This window comes from Oncorhynchus keta, chromosome 22 (assembly GCF_023373465.1).
Source record: "Oncorhynchus keta strain PuntledgeMale-10-30-2019 chromosome 22, Oket_V2, whole genome shotgun sequence".
Lineage (NCBI taxonomy): Eukaryota > Metazoa > Chordata > Actinopteri > Salmoniformes > Salmonidae > Oncorhynchus > Oncorhynchus keta.
In genome coordinates, this window is record NC_068442.1 from 44,636,937 (window position 1) to 44,655,247 (window position 18,311).

An 18,311-nucleotide genomic window follows, 5' to 3' on the forward strand; every position below is an offset into this window, starting at 1 on the left:
CTCATAGAACTTGTATTAATACATTCTGTTGGTGGATGACATGACAGATAGGATATTAAAACATCTTTAATTATGTTTACATCAATGGCGTAGCCCACAAACCCAGAGGGGTTCAGATCCACTTTCTCTTCTTGTACACATTCAGCACGAACAGACGGAAGAAAACAGTTTGAAACTGAAAATGAGAATAAGGGTGTGTGTCCCCCCCCATCTGTTTGGTGCCTAGACTGCCTGGTGAACACAACCAGAGGGCACTGAGAGACAAACATCCTGGGTTAGGGCTAACACTAACAACCAGAGGGCACTGAGAGACAAAACAGTTGAAGCAATCGATCCAAAAAGGAAAAGACATCCATGATATAGCAATTCAGGCAGTGGTAAACAAGGCTTATCTGACAGACATTATTAAAACAAAGTATAAGAGCGAGTGTGCTTTTTCCAGTGAACACTATAGCTAATAGTATCTGTGACAAGTTTGCAGTTGAGTTGACCAATGAGAAAAAGCAATGATCTGCAGTTGAAAGGGGACGGACACCTGTTCCAGTCATCAACAGGCCGGGTCAGGATGTTATTGCCATGTTAATGTCCGTGTCAGACCCACTCCTTGGGGTTTTGTAACACCTCCAGCATATCGGCCTCCAGGGTGCCTTTAGGAGGCTCATGCATGTACTCCCACCTGGGGAGAGAGAATACTGTCAGCATGAATGAGAGACCTGGGACTACTTCAAGGGACTGCAGATAGAAATGCCATGCGCCAAGCTGGATGAGTTGAATCCACAGGTCTGTCTGGTTGATACAATAGGACCCACCACACAGACATACTGAGCACCATTTCCTTGATTCAACAGGAAGCCAGCTCTTATTTCCTTTCAAATGAATCTGTTTTAGGGATGTTTTAACATTGTTTCTCACCCTGGCAGAGGTGCACTATGTTTCCTAATTGGAACAATAAAGAAATTGATTATATGATTGGTAGATTGACACCAGCATTTCCCTCTCTGAACCGGTGACGATTAATCAGGGAGGGATGATCACAAAGCTGATGTGATCCCTATTCTCATGTCTGTTCAACAACACACATACCTTCCTGTAGACAGTAGTACACCCACATAGTCTTCACCAGCCCAGTACCCAATCACCAGTGCTATCAGCAGCACGGCCGTGTGATGTCACAGAACTCACTTGGCTGTGAGAGGCAAGGACATGAGGATGCTCTCGATCCTGGAGCCTGGCGTGGCCAGTCCAAACTTCACCCCTCTGTCATACACCAGGTTAAACTCCACATACCTGAAAACACTCACAAGTTACAGACAGAAGACAGGCATGATGGTGAGAATTCACACAAGATGTGTGTGTATTTATTAAATGGCACACACAGACAGCCCTCTCATCTGTACCCACCTTCCTCTTCGCACCTGCTGCCAGTCCTTCTCCTCTGGGCTGAAGGGGTCATTAAGGTGTTTCTGGACAATGGGCAGGTAACAGGGCACCACGGTGTGGGCACAGCTCTTAACGAAGCTGAACGCCTCCTCCTGGCTGGGAGAGTCCAGGTCGTCAAAGAAGATGCCACCGATTCCCCGCGTCTCGCCACGATGGGGGATGTAGAAGTACCGGTCACACCTACAGAGCAGCATACCAGGAGGAGTGTTTTAGATGAACTAAGCTTGAGGAAACATGTTCTGTTGCATGTTATGGTCGCACTACTTGTACCTGCCTGCAGGTATATTGTTTTGGAACTTATATTCAGCAGAGGCTTTAAATAAAGTGTTTCCCATGTTCTTCATATTTACAGTCCCTGCAAAACTGCATAACAACTGGTACAGTGCATTCCTTTTACAGATATTTAACCCATCAGAGTCTAAGCCGGGGAGTGGTGGGGGGGTTCTTCTAAACTATATGGAATAGTTTTAAGAAGATCATACCAAGGGTCAATTGGCTATTTGATTTTGAATTTTAAGACCCCTTGAAGGATCCCAAAAATACTGCTACACTGCTATTAGCCCATACAAACGCATTGAATAACATATTCATTACATGGAACAACCGAGTCCCCCAAAAATATCAAAATGAAGTATGTTCTGATGTGTCTCTCCTATATTTGAGAGATAAGAAAGATTAGGAAAAGTTTCTTTAAGAAAAAAAGTTTTTTTTTTTTTTTTACATGCATTTAACCCCATATTTTTGGCACTAAACTGTCTCCATATATACTTCCATACATGTTTTCAACTGGTACCGGGGGACCTTCAGATGAGTCTTGTGAGGCCTGTGTGTGTCCTAGAGGAAAACAACCGACATGTACTGTTAGCTTCATTAAATAGTACCTGCAAAACACCAGTCTCAATGTCAACAGTGAAGAGGCAACTGCAGGATGCTGGCCTTCTAGGCAGAGTTCCTCTGTCCAGTGTCTGTGTTCTTTAGCCTATATTTTCTTTTTAATTGGCCAGTCAGAGATGTGGCTTTTTCTTTGCAACTCTGCCTAGAAGGCCAGCATCCCAGAGTCGCCTCTACACTGTTGACGTTGAGACTGGTGTTTTGTGGGTACTATTTAATGAAGCTGCCAGTTGAGGACATGTGAGGCGTCCGTTTCTCAATCTAGACACTACTTGTACTTGTCCTCTTACTCAGTTGTGCACCGCGGCCTCCCACTCCTCTTTCTATTCTGGTTAGAGCCAGTTTGCACTGTTCTGTGAAGGGAGTAGTACACAGCGTTGTATGAGATCTTCAGATTCTTGGCAATTTCTCGCATGGAATAGCCTTCATTTCTCAGAACAAGAATAGACTGACGAGTTTAAGAAAAAAGTCCTTTGTTTCCACACAGGAGTGATGGTTGCTGATAATGCGCCTCTGACACCTATGTATATATTCCATATTCCAGCTACAATAGTCATTTACAACATTAACAAATGTCTACACTGTATTTATGATCAATTTGATGTTATTTTAATGGACAAAAAAAAATGGCTTTTCTTTCAAAAACATGGACATTTCTAAGTGATCCCAAACTTTTCAACGGTAGTGTACATGTCCTTGAGACTCTAACCTTTGTACAGAGGGGTGTAGCCCAAACGGTTCATATTAGTGTGTAGCCCAAACGGTACAGACAGAAGTCGGCAGATCGGCTGTACCGACTTTAGACAAGTCTCCTGACACTTGTGGAGGTCGTAGAGCAAAGGTCGTGAAAGTCTCGTCTTTCCATAGAGACGTCGTAATGGTTTGTAGGCCAAACCGTTCGGATGTTACAGACGATTTTGTGAGATGACTGATTTTCGGGATGTCTAATGGTCTGACAAACACCAGTCTAGCTCTGTCACAGTGTTACATAGGCGGAGGATAGAGACGCATCCAATGCAAAAAACAAACATCGCTAGCTAAAACTGACAGATTTTTATGGGGATTTTTGTATTATGCTAATTCGATTTCCTTGCGGGCATCAACCTCGGGGTGAAAACATGGTAGAAATGTGGAGCTACTAGTTTCAATTAGAGGTCAACCAATTAGGATTTTTCAACACTGATACCGATACCGATTATTGGAGAACCAAAAAAAAGCAGATACCGATTAATCGGACGATTTTTTTACATTTATTTGTAATAATGTCAATTACAACAATACTGAATGAACACTTAATTTAACTTAATATAGTACATCAGTAAAAATCTATTAGGCCTCAAATAAATAACTAAACATGTTAAATTTGGTTTAAATAATGCAAAAACAAAGTGTTGGAGAAGAAAGTAAAAGTGCAATATGTGCCATGTAAAAAAGCTAACGTTTAAGTTCTTTGCTCAGAACATGAGAACATATGAAAGCTGGTGGTTCCTTTTAACATGAGACTTCAATATTCCAAGGTAAGCGGTTTTAGGTTGTAGTTAATATAGTATTTCTCTATACCATTTGTATTTCATATACCTTTGACTATTGGATGTTCTTATAGGCACTATAGTATTGCCAGTGTAACAGTATAGCTTCCGTCCCTCTCCTCGCCCCTACCTGGGCTCGAACCAGGAACACATCGACAACAGCCACCCTCGAAGCATCGTTACCCATCGCTCCACAAAAGCCGCGGCCCTTGCAGAACAAGGGGAACAACTTCTCCAAGTCTCAGAGCGAGTGACGTTTGAAATGCTAATCAGTGTCCAAAAATACCGATTTCCGATTGTTATAAAAACTTGAAATCGTCCCTAATTAATCGGCCATTCCGATGAATCGGTCGACCTCTAGTTTCAATGACTCTAGACAGAGGTAGTTATAATAATGTTATTACACTAAATGAAAATGCAACCAAAAGTTATTTAAAAATACAACTACTGAAAAAAAATGACATAACTGAATGTTTAAAATGCAAAGCCTATAGGAAGCCACACAACACTGACACACAAAGATGAACAGTACCCACGCTCACTCACAATGTCATTTTATATCTAGATACCACTGAACAAACAGTCTTCTTATCACTGCTGAACAGCAGAGACCCACCCAGTGTAGTCATTCACACACACACACACACACACACACACACACACACACACACACACACACACACACACACACACACACACACACACACACACACACACACACACACATTGTGTCACAGATACGTGTCGTACCACTTCTTGAAGTCGGGGTAGTACTGAGGGTGATGTTTGTCACAGGCCTCCTTCAGACTGTTGTGAAAGTGAGCACCATCCTCCTTATTGACATAGGTAGGAGTCAGGTCTGTACCCCCACCAAACCACCACTGTTTAGTACCTGGGGGGTAGAAAAGAAAGAGACAATAGTGATCATTCATTATGTCAGCTCTGACTATCGAATGGTATAAGGTCATAGGTCACAGCCTCACCGTCTCCTTCTTCTATCTCAAAGTATCTGTAGTTGAAGTGCACTGTGGGAATGTGGGGGTTCGTGGGGTGGATGACGGAGCTCACCCCCATGGCACAGAAAGGCAGCTTGCCTGGGAGAGGACAAAACAATACAATGAAATTAAATAGAATTCAATTCATCTTAACCATAGTCCGACTCAAGGATCCAATCCTGATTCCTTTAACACATTCTGTTATCAGAATGGCCCTCCATGGTCTCGGGTGAACCACGTAGCATGAGGTGACACAGTATACTGCAAGACAACACACAGTTCTGCTGTAGTTTATGAGGTTGATATGAACGGTGAGGGTTATACTCACCATCTTTTCCTTTGAGGACCTTCCCTCTGCTGCGCATCTGCTTGGCGGCCTCCTCGGTCAGGTTCCCAAACACCACTGACACGTTGACCCCCGCCTTCTCAAACACCCTCCCATCCTGCAGCACACAGCTGATGCCCCCACCACCTGAAAGACAGACAGATCAACCAAGGAACAGAGACAGACGTTATGTTATTAAACTAAAGAAAGGCCCAAAACCCCAAGCACTTTGCTATATTGTCATACTAATACTGGCATGGGTTCACAGTGTGGCTGTGGCTGGTTACTAAACCTATCTGGACTAAGGACAGGGTGGACAACCTTCGGATTAGTTTTTGTACATTCATTGAACACTTCTATGTTTTGCTTGTGTCATTGTGAATGTGTCAGGGTTGATAGTTGCCAGATAGGCCTAAGTAAGATTATACACTGGATTTAGGTAGAGGTTGACTGACTAGTCTATCCATGGGCGCGCATCGGCACGTGCCAAAGGGGAGATACTTGCCTTCTTTCCGTTCCCATCGGTCCACTTTGAACTTGCCGCCGTCCACCTCCTCGAGCGCTCTGCAGAACTCCGCCTGCGTCTCCATGATCAGCATCTCCATCCTCGTGCACATCTCTTCTTTCCTCTGCTGCAGAACTTTGACATCGGTACACGGCGGAGACATGAATGTCTTGCATTTCTCCGCTATCTCCGTGTCCTCCTCCTCGGTTTTGGGGATCACCGATGCCATTTCAGCTCGCTGAAAGTGAGTAGCGCTGGCCACAAACCCCGCCACTGTCGCTGCTGCTCCAGCTACAAGCACTGCGCCTCTCCTGGTTCGCCCGGGTGCAGTTCTGCCTGCTGTCCCGAGGGACATGAACCGCACTCCAGTAGCGTTGGGAACCCATCTCACTCTCGGAAGCGAAGTTAACCTGCGGACTGAAGTTTTAAGGAAGACAGAAAGGTGCGAGTCGACTCTGGAAGCTCCCTTTGAATAAGGAATCAAACATTGTCTCACGGTGGTTTGCGCCGTTCTGTTTATGGAATAAAGAACGATGGTAGACATGAGTATGTAAATTATCTAGCTATCGTCTCCGTGTAAAAGGTACAAATTGGTAGACATCTAGCAAAAACTGAAAAATACTATCACAAGTTGACAGACGTGCAGGCAGACAGGTCCGGGGGGTGGGGTGTACTTGCTTTGAACCGAGCGATGAAGCATGGGGAATGGTGTTTCCCGATGAGACTTTGCAGGCTTGTTTAACTGATAGTGAATTGTAGCAAACAGCAAGACCCACAAGCCAGTGCTTTTCTGTAGGCGTGTCTTTATTAACCAGAACGTGACAAGCGACCCGTTGCTCCCTGTCAAGATAAGAGTGATTGGCCCCAAATGTAAATTTACAAACAGAAAACCACATTTTCGTATCCTACAAAAAGAAATGTAACTGTATTTTATGACGGTTAAATGCTCTACTAACAAAAAAGCTGTTAGAATTGTAAGTATATGCATGTCCCTTAAGGTCCTTGTGTAATTGTAATGTGATATTGTACCCCCTAGCTCGATTGTCCATTGTTTGTAATATATGTATGCTTGTGTTCCCTCATGTGCTTTATGTATTGATTTGTTGTTAATAAAAAAAAAAATAAAAAAAAAAGAGTGATTGGCCCATAATGACTGATGGATTTCTTTTCTTATTCCTGTAAAGCATGAAGAAAATTCTGCCATATGCATTTTTTTTCTCACACAAATCGTAGATTACAATGATCAGAAAAAGGATTGCTATGTGCCCCAACTTATTTTTAATAGGGGTTAGGTTTATGGTTAGGGTTGGAATACGGATAAGAGGTGGGTTAGGGTTACAGGCTTGGGAAAATAGGATTTCAAATGGAAATTCATTTTAGATGCGTATAAGAATAGAATAACAAAACGTATTTGTGTGTGTGCCTGTTTTCTGGTTTAAGCATGTGCATGTTGTCCTAATTATCTATGACAACAGCAATATTAAACTCTAATTAGTTACACCAGGGAGAGGAAGAAGCAGAGGAGATGATCTGGACAGGTGTTCTGGCTGAATCACGAACATGTAGGCCGGTAAAACAAAGGCAGACAGAGTCCATAGAAGAGGATATAATACATACGTGTTTTATTTTTATTCGCGGTGAGTTTATTTTGATGGGATTGTATTTGCACATTCTCTATTGCATACATAGCTCTTCGTTGGTCGTTATTAGGCTGTTTACTCGTGGACCATAGAAACCAGACTGCGTCTGACTGCTTGTCACATCATGTTATCCTTTTGTATCCGCAGGATTTTACAAGATGCAATACATCTAACAGTAACTCAGATCCCAGTTAAGACAGTAATGTCGTCCCATAATGTAATGCAAACTGCAGCTGTAGCAGGTTGAAGTGTTTCTCCTGCGCTATGCATCATTCGGCCAGTGGAGGGCCACCGTGAGGCGTAGTGTTTCTCCTGCGCTATGCATCATTCGGCCAGTGGAGGGCCACCGTGAGGCGTAGTGTTTCTCCTGCGCTATGCATCATTCGGCCAGTGGAGGGCCACCGTGAGGCGTAGTGTTTCTCCTGCGCTATGCATCATTCGGCCAGTGGAGGGCCACCGTGAGGCGTAGTGTTTCTCCTGCGCTATGCATCATTCGGCCAGTGGAGGGCCACGGTGAGGCGTAGTGTTTCTCCTGCGCTATGCATCATTCGGCCAGTGGAGGGCCACCGTGAGGCGTAGTGTTTCTCCTGCGCTATGCATCATTCGGCCAGTGGAGGGCCATCATGTGTCATAGAATGAATACAGGTCCACTATACTATATGACTGATGATCTGTGAGTTGAACACTTGTGATGCGTGCTTACAGAGTTTGGAATTGTATTATCTTTTTGTGTTACGAGGGATTGTCAGTGCACAAACTGCCCTGATCTGGTGTGAATTGAAAGAGAATTGACTGGCCCAAAGGAAAATATGGATACTCTTTGAAAGTACAATGCTGGCGCAATCTTCACCAGTGGAGGCTGCTTAGTTGAGGAAGGCTCATAATAACGTCTGGAACGGTGCTAATGGAATGGTATCAAACAGATATAATCAATTTGTTTGATACCATTCCAGTGTATTCCGCTGTGGCTGATCACAGTCCTGACCTCCCCAATTAAGGTACCACCAACCTCCTGTGGTCTTCAGCAGTGGGCCTGCTCTGGTTGATCCTGTCTGGATGTTCTGCTTCATTTGAAAAAGATACGTCAGGTGGTGACCAGGACCCAATAGGAGAATGAGGACGACATTTTGAAGGACCTGGATTGGCTGATCAGGGAGGAGGAGGGGTGACTGCCAGGTAAATCCGTGGGGATTGGTTGATCAGGGAAGAGGGGAGGAGCGACGGCCAGGCAGGTCAGTGGGGATTGGTTGATCAGCAAGAAGGGGAGGAGCGACAGCCAGGTAGGTCAGTGGGGATTGGCTGATCAGTAAGGAGGGGAGGAGCGACGGCCAGGTACGTCAGTGGGGATTGGCTGATCAGTGAGGAGGGTAAGAGCGACGGCCAGGTAGGTCAGTGGTTGATCAGTAAGGAGGGGAGGAGCGACGGCCAGGTAGGTCAGTGGGGATTGGCTGATCAGTAAGGAGGGGAGGAGCGACTGCCAGGTAGGTCAGTGGGGATTGGCTGATCAGTGAGGAGGGTAAGAGCGACGGCCAGGTAGGTTAGTGGGGATTGGCTGATCAGTGAGGAGGGTAAGAGCGACAGCCAGGTAGGTTAGTGGGGATTGGCTGATCAGTGAGGAGGGTAAGAGCGACGGCCAGGTAGGTCAGTGGTTGATCAGTAAGGAGGGGAGGAGCACCAGGTAGGTCAGTGGGGATTGGCTGATCAGTAAGGAGGAGGAGCGACTGCCAGGTAGGTCAGTGGGGATTGGCTGATCAGTGAGGAGGGTAAGAGCGACGGCCAGGTAGCAGCACACAGTGATAGGTTAGTGGGGATTGGCTGATCAGTGAGGAGGGTAAGAGCGACGGCCAGGTAGGTCAGTGGTCGATCAGGGAAGAGGGGAGGAGCGACAGCCAGGTAGGTTAGTGGGGATTGGCTGATCAGTGAGGAGGGTAAGAGCGACGGCCAGGTAGGTCAGTGGTTGATCAGGGAACAGGGGAGGAGCGACAGCCAGGTAGGTTAGTGGGGATTGGCTGATCAGTGAGGAGGGTAAGAGCGACGGCCAGGTAGGTCAGTGGTTGATCAGGGAACAGGGGAGGAGCGACAGCCAGGTAGGTTAGTGGGGATTGGCTGATCAGTGAGGAGGGTAAGAACGACGGCCAGGTAGGTCAGTGGTTGATCAGTGAGGAGGGTAAGAACGACAGCCAGGTAGGTTAGTGGGGATTGGCTGATCAGTGAGGAGGGTAAGAGCGACGGCCAGGTAGGTTAGTGGGGATTGGCTGATCAGTGAGGAGGGTAAGAGCGACGGCCAGGTAGGTCAGTGGTTGATCAGGGAACAGGGGAGGAGCGACAGCCAGGAAGGTTAGTGGGGATTGGCTGATCAGTGAGGAGGGTAAGAGCGACGGCCAGGTAGGTTAGTGGGGATTGGCTGATCAGTGAGGAGGGTAAGAGCGACGGCCAGGTAGGTCAGTGGTCGATCAGGGAAGAGGGGAGGAGCGACAGCCAGGTAGGTCAGTGGGGATTGGCTGATCAGTGAGGAGGGGAGGAGTGACTGGGAGTAGGTCAGTGGGCTGGTGGGTCACCTGTCTCTTCTTCTTTCTGTCACAGTGTGTGGCGTTGATAGCCATTATTATTATTATTATTGATAGCAGCACACGGAACATGTATTATTGATAGCAGCACACGGTGATATATTATTGATAGCAGCACACAGTGATATATTATTGATAGCAGCACACAGTGATATATTATTGATAGCAGCACACGGTGATATATTATTGATAGCAGCACACAGTGATATATTATTGATAGCAGCACACAGTGATATATTATTGATAGCAGCACACGGAACATGTATTATTGATAGCAGCACACGGTGATATATTATTGATAGCAGCACACGGTGATATATTATTGATAGCAGCACACTGTGATATATTATTGATAGCAGCACACGGTGATATATTATTGATAGCAGCACACGGTGATATATTATTGATAGCAGCACACGGTGATATATTATTGACAGCAGCACACGGTGATATATTATTGATAGCAGCACACGGTGATATATTATTGATAGCAGCACACGGTGATATATTATTGATAGCAGCACACGGTGATATATTATTGATAGCAGCACACGGTGATATATTATTGATAGCAGCACACGGTGATATATTATTGATAGCAGCACACGGTGATATATTATTGATAGCAGCACACGGTGATATATTATTGATAGCAGCACACAGTGATATATTATTGATAGCAGCACACGGTGATATATTATTGATAGCAGCACACGGTGATATATTATTGATAGCAGCACACGGTGATATATTATTGATAGCAGCACACGGTGATATATTATTGATAGCAGCACACGGTGATATATTATTGATAGCAGCACACGGTGATATATTATTGATAGCAGCACACGGTGATATATTATTGATAGCAGCACACGGTGATATATTATTGATAGCAGCACACTGTGATATATTATTGATAGCAGCACACGGTGATATATTATTGATAGCAGCACACGGTGATATATTATTGATAGCAGCACACGGTGATATATTATTGATAGCAGCACACGGTGATATATTATTGATAGCAGCACACGGTGATATATTATTGATAGCAGCACACAGTGATATATTATTGATAGCAGCACACGGTAAATGTATTATTGATAGCAGCACACAGTGATATATTATTGACAGCAGCACACGGTGATATATTATTGATAGCAGCACACGGTGATATATTATTGATAGCAGCACACGGTGATATATTATTGATAGCAGTACACGGTGATATATTATTGATAGCAGCACACGGTGATATATTATTGATAGCAGCACACGGTGATATATTATTGATAGCAGCACACGGTGATATATTATTGATAGCAGCACACGGTGATATATTATTGATAGCAGCACACAGTGATATATTATTGATAGCAGCACACAGTGATATATTATTGATAGCAGCACACAGTGATATATTATTGATAGCAGCACACGGTGATATATTATTGATAGCAGCACACGGTGATATATTATTGATAGCAGCACACGGTGATATATTATTGATAGCAGCACACGGTGATATATTATTGATAGCAGCACACGGTGATATATTATTGATAGCAGCACACGGTGATATATTATTGATAGCAGCACACGGTGATATATTATTGATAGCAGCACACGGTGATATATTATTGATAGCAGCACACGGTGATATATTATTGATAGCAGCACACGGTGATATATTATTGATAGCAGCACACGGTGATATATTATTGATAGCAGCACACGGTGATATATTATTGATAGCAGCACACGGTGATATATTATTGATAGCAGCACACGGTGATATATTATTGATAGCAGCACACGGTGATATATTATTGATAGCAGCACACGGTGATATATTATTGATAGCAGCACACGGTGATATATTATTGATAGCAGCACACGGTGATATATTATTGATAGCAGCACACGGTGATATATTATTGATAGCAGCACACATGATATATTATTGATAGCAGCACACGGTGATATATTATTGATAGCAGCACACGGTGATATATTATTGATAGCAGCACACGGTGATATATTATTGATAGCAGCACACGGTGATATATTATTGATAGCAGCACACGGTGATATATTATTGATAGCAGCACACGTGATATATTATTGATAGCAGATATATTATTGATAGCAGCACACGGTGATATATTATTGATAGCAGCACACGGTGATATATTATTGATAGCAGCACACGGTGATATATTATTGATAGCAGCACACGGTGATATATTATTGATAGCAGCACACGGTGATATATTATTGATAGCAGCACACGGTGATATATTATTGATAGCAGCACACGGTGATATATTATTGATAGCAGCACAGCAGGTGATATATTATTGATAGCAGCACACGGTGATATATTATTGATAGCAGCACACGGTGATATATTATTGATAGCAGCACACGGTGATATATTATTGATAGCAGCACACGGTGATATATTATTGATAGCAGCACACGGTGATATATTATTGATAGCAGCACACGGTGATATATTATTGATAGCAGCACACGGTGATATATTATTGATAGCAGCACACGGTGATATATTATTGATAGCAGCACACGGTGATATATTATTGATAGCAGCACACGGTGATATATTATTGATAGCAGCACACGGTGATATATTATTGATAGCAGCACACGGTGATATATTATTGATAGCAGCACACGGTGATATATTATTGATAGCAGCACACGGTGATATATTATTGATAGCAGCACACGGTGATATATTATTGATAGCAGCACACGGTGATATATTATTGATAGCAGCACACGGTGATATATTATTGATAGCAGCACACGGTGATATATTATTGATAGCAGCACACGGTGATATATTATTGATAGCAGCACACGGATATATTATTGATAGCAGCACACGGTGATATATTATTGATAGCAGCACACGGTGATATATTATTGATAGCAGCACACGGTGATATATTATTGATAGCAGCACACGGTGATATATTATTGATAGTGATATATTATTGATAGCAGCACACGGTGATATATTATTGATAGCAGCACACGGTGATATATTATTGATAGCAGCACACAGTGATATATTATTGATAGCAGCACACAGTGATATATTATTGATAGCAGCACACGGTGATATATTATTGATAGCAGCACACAGTGATATATTATTGATAGCAGCACACGGTGATATATTATTGATAGCAGCACACGGTGATATATTATTGATAGCAGCACACGGTGATATATTATTGACAGCAGCACACGGTGATATATTATTGATAGCAGCACACGGTGATATATTATTAGCAGCAGCAGCAGCACGGTGATATATTATTGATAGCAGCACACGGTGATATATTATTGATAGCATATTATTGATAGCAGCACACGGTGATATATTATTGATAGCAGCACACGGTGATATATTATTGATAGCAGCACACGGTGATATATTATTGATAGCAGCACACGGTGATATATTATTGATAGCAGCACACGGTGATATATTATTGATAGCAGCACACGGTGATATATTATTGATAGCAGCACACGGTGATATATTATTGATAGCAGCACACGGTGATATATTATTGATAGCAGCACACGGTGATATATTATTGATAGCAGCACACGGTGATATATTATTGATAGCAGCACACGGTGATATATTATTGATAGCAGCACACGGTGATATATTATTGATAGCAGCACACGGTGATATATTATTGATAGCAGCACACGGTGATATATTATTGATAGCAGCACACGGTGATATATTATTGATAGCAGCACACGGTGATATATTATTGATAGCAGCACACAGTGATATATTATTGATAGCAGCACACGGTGATATATTATTGATAGCAGCACACGGTGATATATTATTGATAGCAGCACACGGTGATATATTATTGATAGCAGCACACGGTGATATATTATTGATAGCAGCACACGGTGATATATTATTGATAGCAGTACACAGTGATATATTATTGATAGCAGCACACGGTGATATATTATAGACAGCAGCACACGGTGATATATTATTGATAGCAGCACACGGTGATATATTATTGATAGCAGCACACGGTGATATATTATTGATAGCAGCACACGGTGATATATTATTGATAGCAGCACACGGTGATATATTATTGATAGCAGCACACGGTGATATATTATTGATAGCAGCACACGGTGATATATTATTGATAGCAGCACACGGTGATATATTATTGATAGCAGCACACGGTGATATATTATTGATAGCAGCACACGGTGATATATTATTGATAGCAGCACACGGTGATATATTATTGATAGCAGCACACGGTGATATATTATTGATAGCAGCACACGGTGATATATTATTGATAGCAGCACACGGTGATATATTATTGATAGCAGCACACGGTGATATATTATTGATAGCAGCACACGGTGATATATTATTGACAGCAGCACACGGTAAATGTATTATTGATAGCAGCACACGGTGATATATTATTGATAGCAGCACACGGTGATATATTATTGATAGCAGCACACGGTGATATATTATTGATAGCAGCACACGGTGATATATTATTGACAGCAGCACACGGTGATATATTATTGATAGCAGCACACAGTGATATATTATTGACAGCAGCACACGGTAAATGTATTATTGATAGCAGCACACGGTGATATATTATAGATAGCAGCACACAGTGATATATTATTGACAGCAGCACACGGTAAATGTATTATTGATAGCAGCACACGGTGATATATTATTGATAGCAGCACACGGTGATATATTATTGACAGCAGCACACGGTGATATATTATTGATAGCAGCACACGGTGATATATTATAGATAGCAGCACACAGTGATATATTATTGACAGCAGCACACGGTAAATGTATTATTGATAGCAGCACACGGTGATATATTATTGATAGCAGCACACAGTGATATATTATTGACAGCAGCACACGGTAAATGTATTATTGATAGCAGCACACAGTGATATATTATTGACAGCAGCACACTGTGATATATTATAGATAGCAGCACACAGTGATATATTATTGACAGCAGCACACTGTGATATATTATTGACAGCAGCACACTGTGATATATTATAGATAGCAGCACACGGTGATATATTATTGATAGCAGCACACGGTACATCTATTTGGTACATGGGAAATTAAGTGGAAAAGGTATGTTTATGTGCACTACGTCATCCCACACAGTTTTTTTAAATCCCCAACAGGTACATTTCATGGAAACACATCTCTAGTGGGAGTCATGCAGAATTTAGAATATTCTCCAATTGGACAGACACCTAGCTACTGAATCACATTCAGACACTGTGTCAGGGAATATGGCTCTGCACTGGATAAATGATTGATAACCACACACACAGACACACACAAAGTCGTCATGTCTCTCATAAAGTATCAAAGTACCTCGTTAACATATTGCTTGCTGACACACTGTCTGTTGTGAGACTCGGGTGGATATAACTATCACTCAGATCTCTCCTGGGATGTATTCACTCGGAACCGAACGAAAGCAAACGTTGCAAAACTGGAAATTTGGCCAATAAAAACGTTTTGCTACAGTGTGCACTAATGATAATGCACCCTTGTTCCTCCTTAACAGGACCCTGACTATGAGGACATCAAAGTCGAAATAGACAAGGAGGAGGAAAACAATAAGCAAGGAAGGAAGGACAAGAAAAGCCCGAAAGAGAAGAGAGAGTGCAAGGAGGAGAGGTGGCCCTCGCTTATGGAAACTCTGGAGTTCGATTAGTCCATATAAGGGCGGATCCCCTGTAGCTCTGCCCCCTCCGGTGCTGGAGGACCTACCTGATGCAGAGAAGTACATAATGGAGAAGATCCAGCTGGCCAATCGGCAGCTGCGAGATCAGAAAGCACCGGACATGACTCTGCGCCTACGCCTTCACTTCAAAGAAACGCTGGTGGATCTGGTGATGCCCCCGCTGAAGTATAGTGAGAGCGACAGTGGTGCCACCCTCAGGACAGAGGTGGTAGAACAGGAGTGCCACAGCCCGATTAACGGCAAGGACATGGAGGTAGAGAGTAAGGTGTCGGGGAAGCACTCTAGGCTGACAATCTCCCCACATGAAGCTGAAGGAGGAGGGCATGGGAGCAAGCCTGGAGGTGGAGGTGGGGAGGGAAGAAAGACGGTCAGCCACAGCCTGATGTTGCCCCCTCCTCAGGGCTAGTAGGCTGTCGTCTCAGGGCTAGTAGGCTGTCATCTCAGGGTCTCAGGGCTAGTAGGCTGTCGTCTCAGGGCTAGTAGGCTGTCGTCTCAGGGCATGTAGGCTGTCGTCTCAGGGCCAGCAGGCTGTCGTCTCAGGGCCAGCAGGCTGTCGTCTCAGGGCCAGTAGGCTGTCGTCTCAGGGTCTCAGGGCTAGTAGGCAGTCGTCTCAGGGCCAGCAGGCTGTCGTCTCAGGGCCAGCAGGCTGTCGTCTCAGGGCTAGCAGGCTGTCGTCTCAGGGCTAGTAGGCTGTCGTCTCAGGGTCTCAGGGCTAGTAGGCTGTCGTCTTAGGGTCTCAGGGCTAGTAGGCTGTCGTCTCAGGGCTAGTAGGCTGTCGTCTCAGGACTTGTAGGCTGTCGTCTCAGGGTCTCAGGGCTAGTAGAATGTCGTCTCAGGGCTAGTAGGCAGTCGTCTCAGGACTTGTAGGCTGTCGTTTCAGGGCTAGTAGGCTGTCATCTCAGGGCTAGTAGGCTGTCGTCTCAGGGTCTCAGGGCTAGTGGGCAGTCGTCTCAGGGCTAGTAGGCTGTCTTCTCAGGGCTAGTAGGCTGTCTTCTCAGGGCTAGTAGGCTGTCTTCTCAGGGCTAGTAGGCTGTCGTCTCAGGGCTAGTAGGCTGTCGTCTCAGGGCTAGTAGGCTGTCATTTCAGGGCTAGTAGGCTGTCGTCTCAGGGTCTCAGGGCTAGTAGGCTGTCGTCTCAGGGTCTCAGGGCTAGTAGGCAGTCGTTTCAGGGCTAGTAGGCAGTCATCTCAGTGTCTCAGGGCTAGTAGGCAGTCGTCTCAGGGCTAGTAGGCTGTCATCTCAGGGCTAGTGGGCTGTCGTCTCAGGGCATGTAGGCTGTCGTCTCAGGGCTAGTAGGCTGTCGTCTCAGGGCCAGCAGGCTGTCGTCTCAGGGCCAGCAGGCTGTCGTCTCAGGGCTAGCAGGCTGTCGTCTCAGGGCTAGTAGGCTGTCGTCTCAGGGTCTCAGGGCTAGTAGGCTGTCGTCTTAGGGTCTCAGGGCTAGTAGGCTGTCGTCTCAGGGCTAGTAGGCAGTCGTCTCAGGACTTGTAGGCTGTCGTCTCAGGGTCTCAGGGCTAGTAGAATGTCGTCTCAGGGCTAGTAGGCAGTCGTCTCAGGACTTGTAGGCTGTCGTCTCAGGGTCTCAGGGCTAGTAGAATGTTGTCTCAGGGCTAGTAGGCAGTCGTCTCAGGGCTAGTAGGCTGTCGTTTCAGGGCTAGTAGGCTGTCATCTCAGGGCTAGTAGGCTGTCGTCTCAGGGTCTCAGGGCTAGTGGGCAGTCTTCTCAGGGCTAGTAGGCTGTCGTCTCAGGGCTAGTAGGCTGTCGTCTCAGGGCTAGTAGGCTGTCATTTCAGGGCTAGTAGGCTGTCGTCTCAGGGTCTCAGGGCTAGTAGGCTGTCGTCTCAGGGTCTCAGGGCTAGTAGGCTGTCGTCTCAGGGCTAGTCGGCTGTCGTTTCAGGGTCTCAGGGCTAGTAGGCAGTCGTTTCAGGGCTAGTAGGCAGTCATCTCAGTGTCTCAGGGCTAGTAGGCAGTCGTCTCAGGGCTAGTAGGCTGTCATCTCAGGGCTAGTAGGCAGTCGTCTCAGGATCTCAGGGCTAGTGCGCAGTCTTCTCAGGGCTAGTAGGCTGTCATTTCAGGGCTAGTAGGCTGTCGTCTCAGGGCTAGTAGAATGTTGTCTCAGGGCTAGTAGGCAGTCGTCTCAGGGCTAGTAGGCTGTCGTTTCAGGGCTAGTAGGCTGTCGTTTCAGGGCTAGTAGGCTGTCATCTCAGGGCTAGTAGGCTGTCGTCTCAGGGTCTCAGGGCTAGTGGGCAGTCGTCTCAGGGCTAGTAGGCTGTCTTCTCAGGGCTAGTAGGCTGTCTTCTCAGGGCTAGTAGGCTGTCTTCTCAGGGCTAGTAGGCTGTCGTCTCAGGGCTAGTAGGCTGTCATTTCAGGGCTAGTAGGCTGTCGTCTCAGGGTCTCAGGGCTAGTAGGCTGTCGTCTCAGGGCTAGTCGGCTGTCGTTTCAGGGTCTCAGGGCTAGTGCGCAGTCGTCTCAGGGCTAGTAGGCTGTCTTCTCAGGGCTAGTAGGCTGTCTTCTCAGAGCTAGTAGGCTGTCGTCTCAGGGCTAGTAGGCTGTCATTTCA

General features: G+C 44.9%; 1 protein-coding gene across 2 annotated transcripts; it reads right to left on the minus strand.

Annotated features, from left to right (window-relative positions):
- Nucleotides 1–48: 48 nt before the first annotated feature.
- LOC118401549 (oxygen-dependent coproporphyrinogen-III oxidase, mitochondrial-like) lies at nucleotides 49–6,444 on the minus strand. 2 transcript variants are annotated; one of them, XM_035799157.2, is made up of 7 exons: nucleotides 5,686–6,442; nucleotides 5,184–5,327; nucleotides 4,844–4,954; nucleotides 4,611–4,752; nucleotides 1,402–1,620; nucleotides 1,183–1,287; nucleotides 49–676 (listed from the first exon to the last, which is right to left on the minus strand). In XM_035799157.2, exons 1-7 carry the CDS (start codon nucleotides 6,227–6,229, stop codon nucleotides 592–594), a joined length of 1,350 nt encoding a protein of 449 aa, XP_035655050.1. In that variant the 5' UTR covers nucleotides 6,230–6,442; the 3' UTR covers nucleotides 49–591. The 2 variants fall into 2 exon arrangements, 1 of the variants encoding a protein (XP_035655050.1); XR_004829275.2 differs by having other exon boundaries at nucleotides 538–676; nucleotides 1,084–1,287; nucleotides 5,686–6,444.
- Between the last annotated feature and the right edge of the window lie 11,867 nt (nucleotides 6,445–18,311).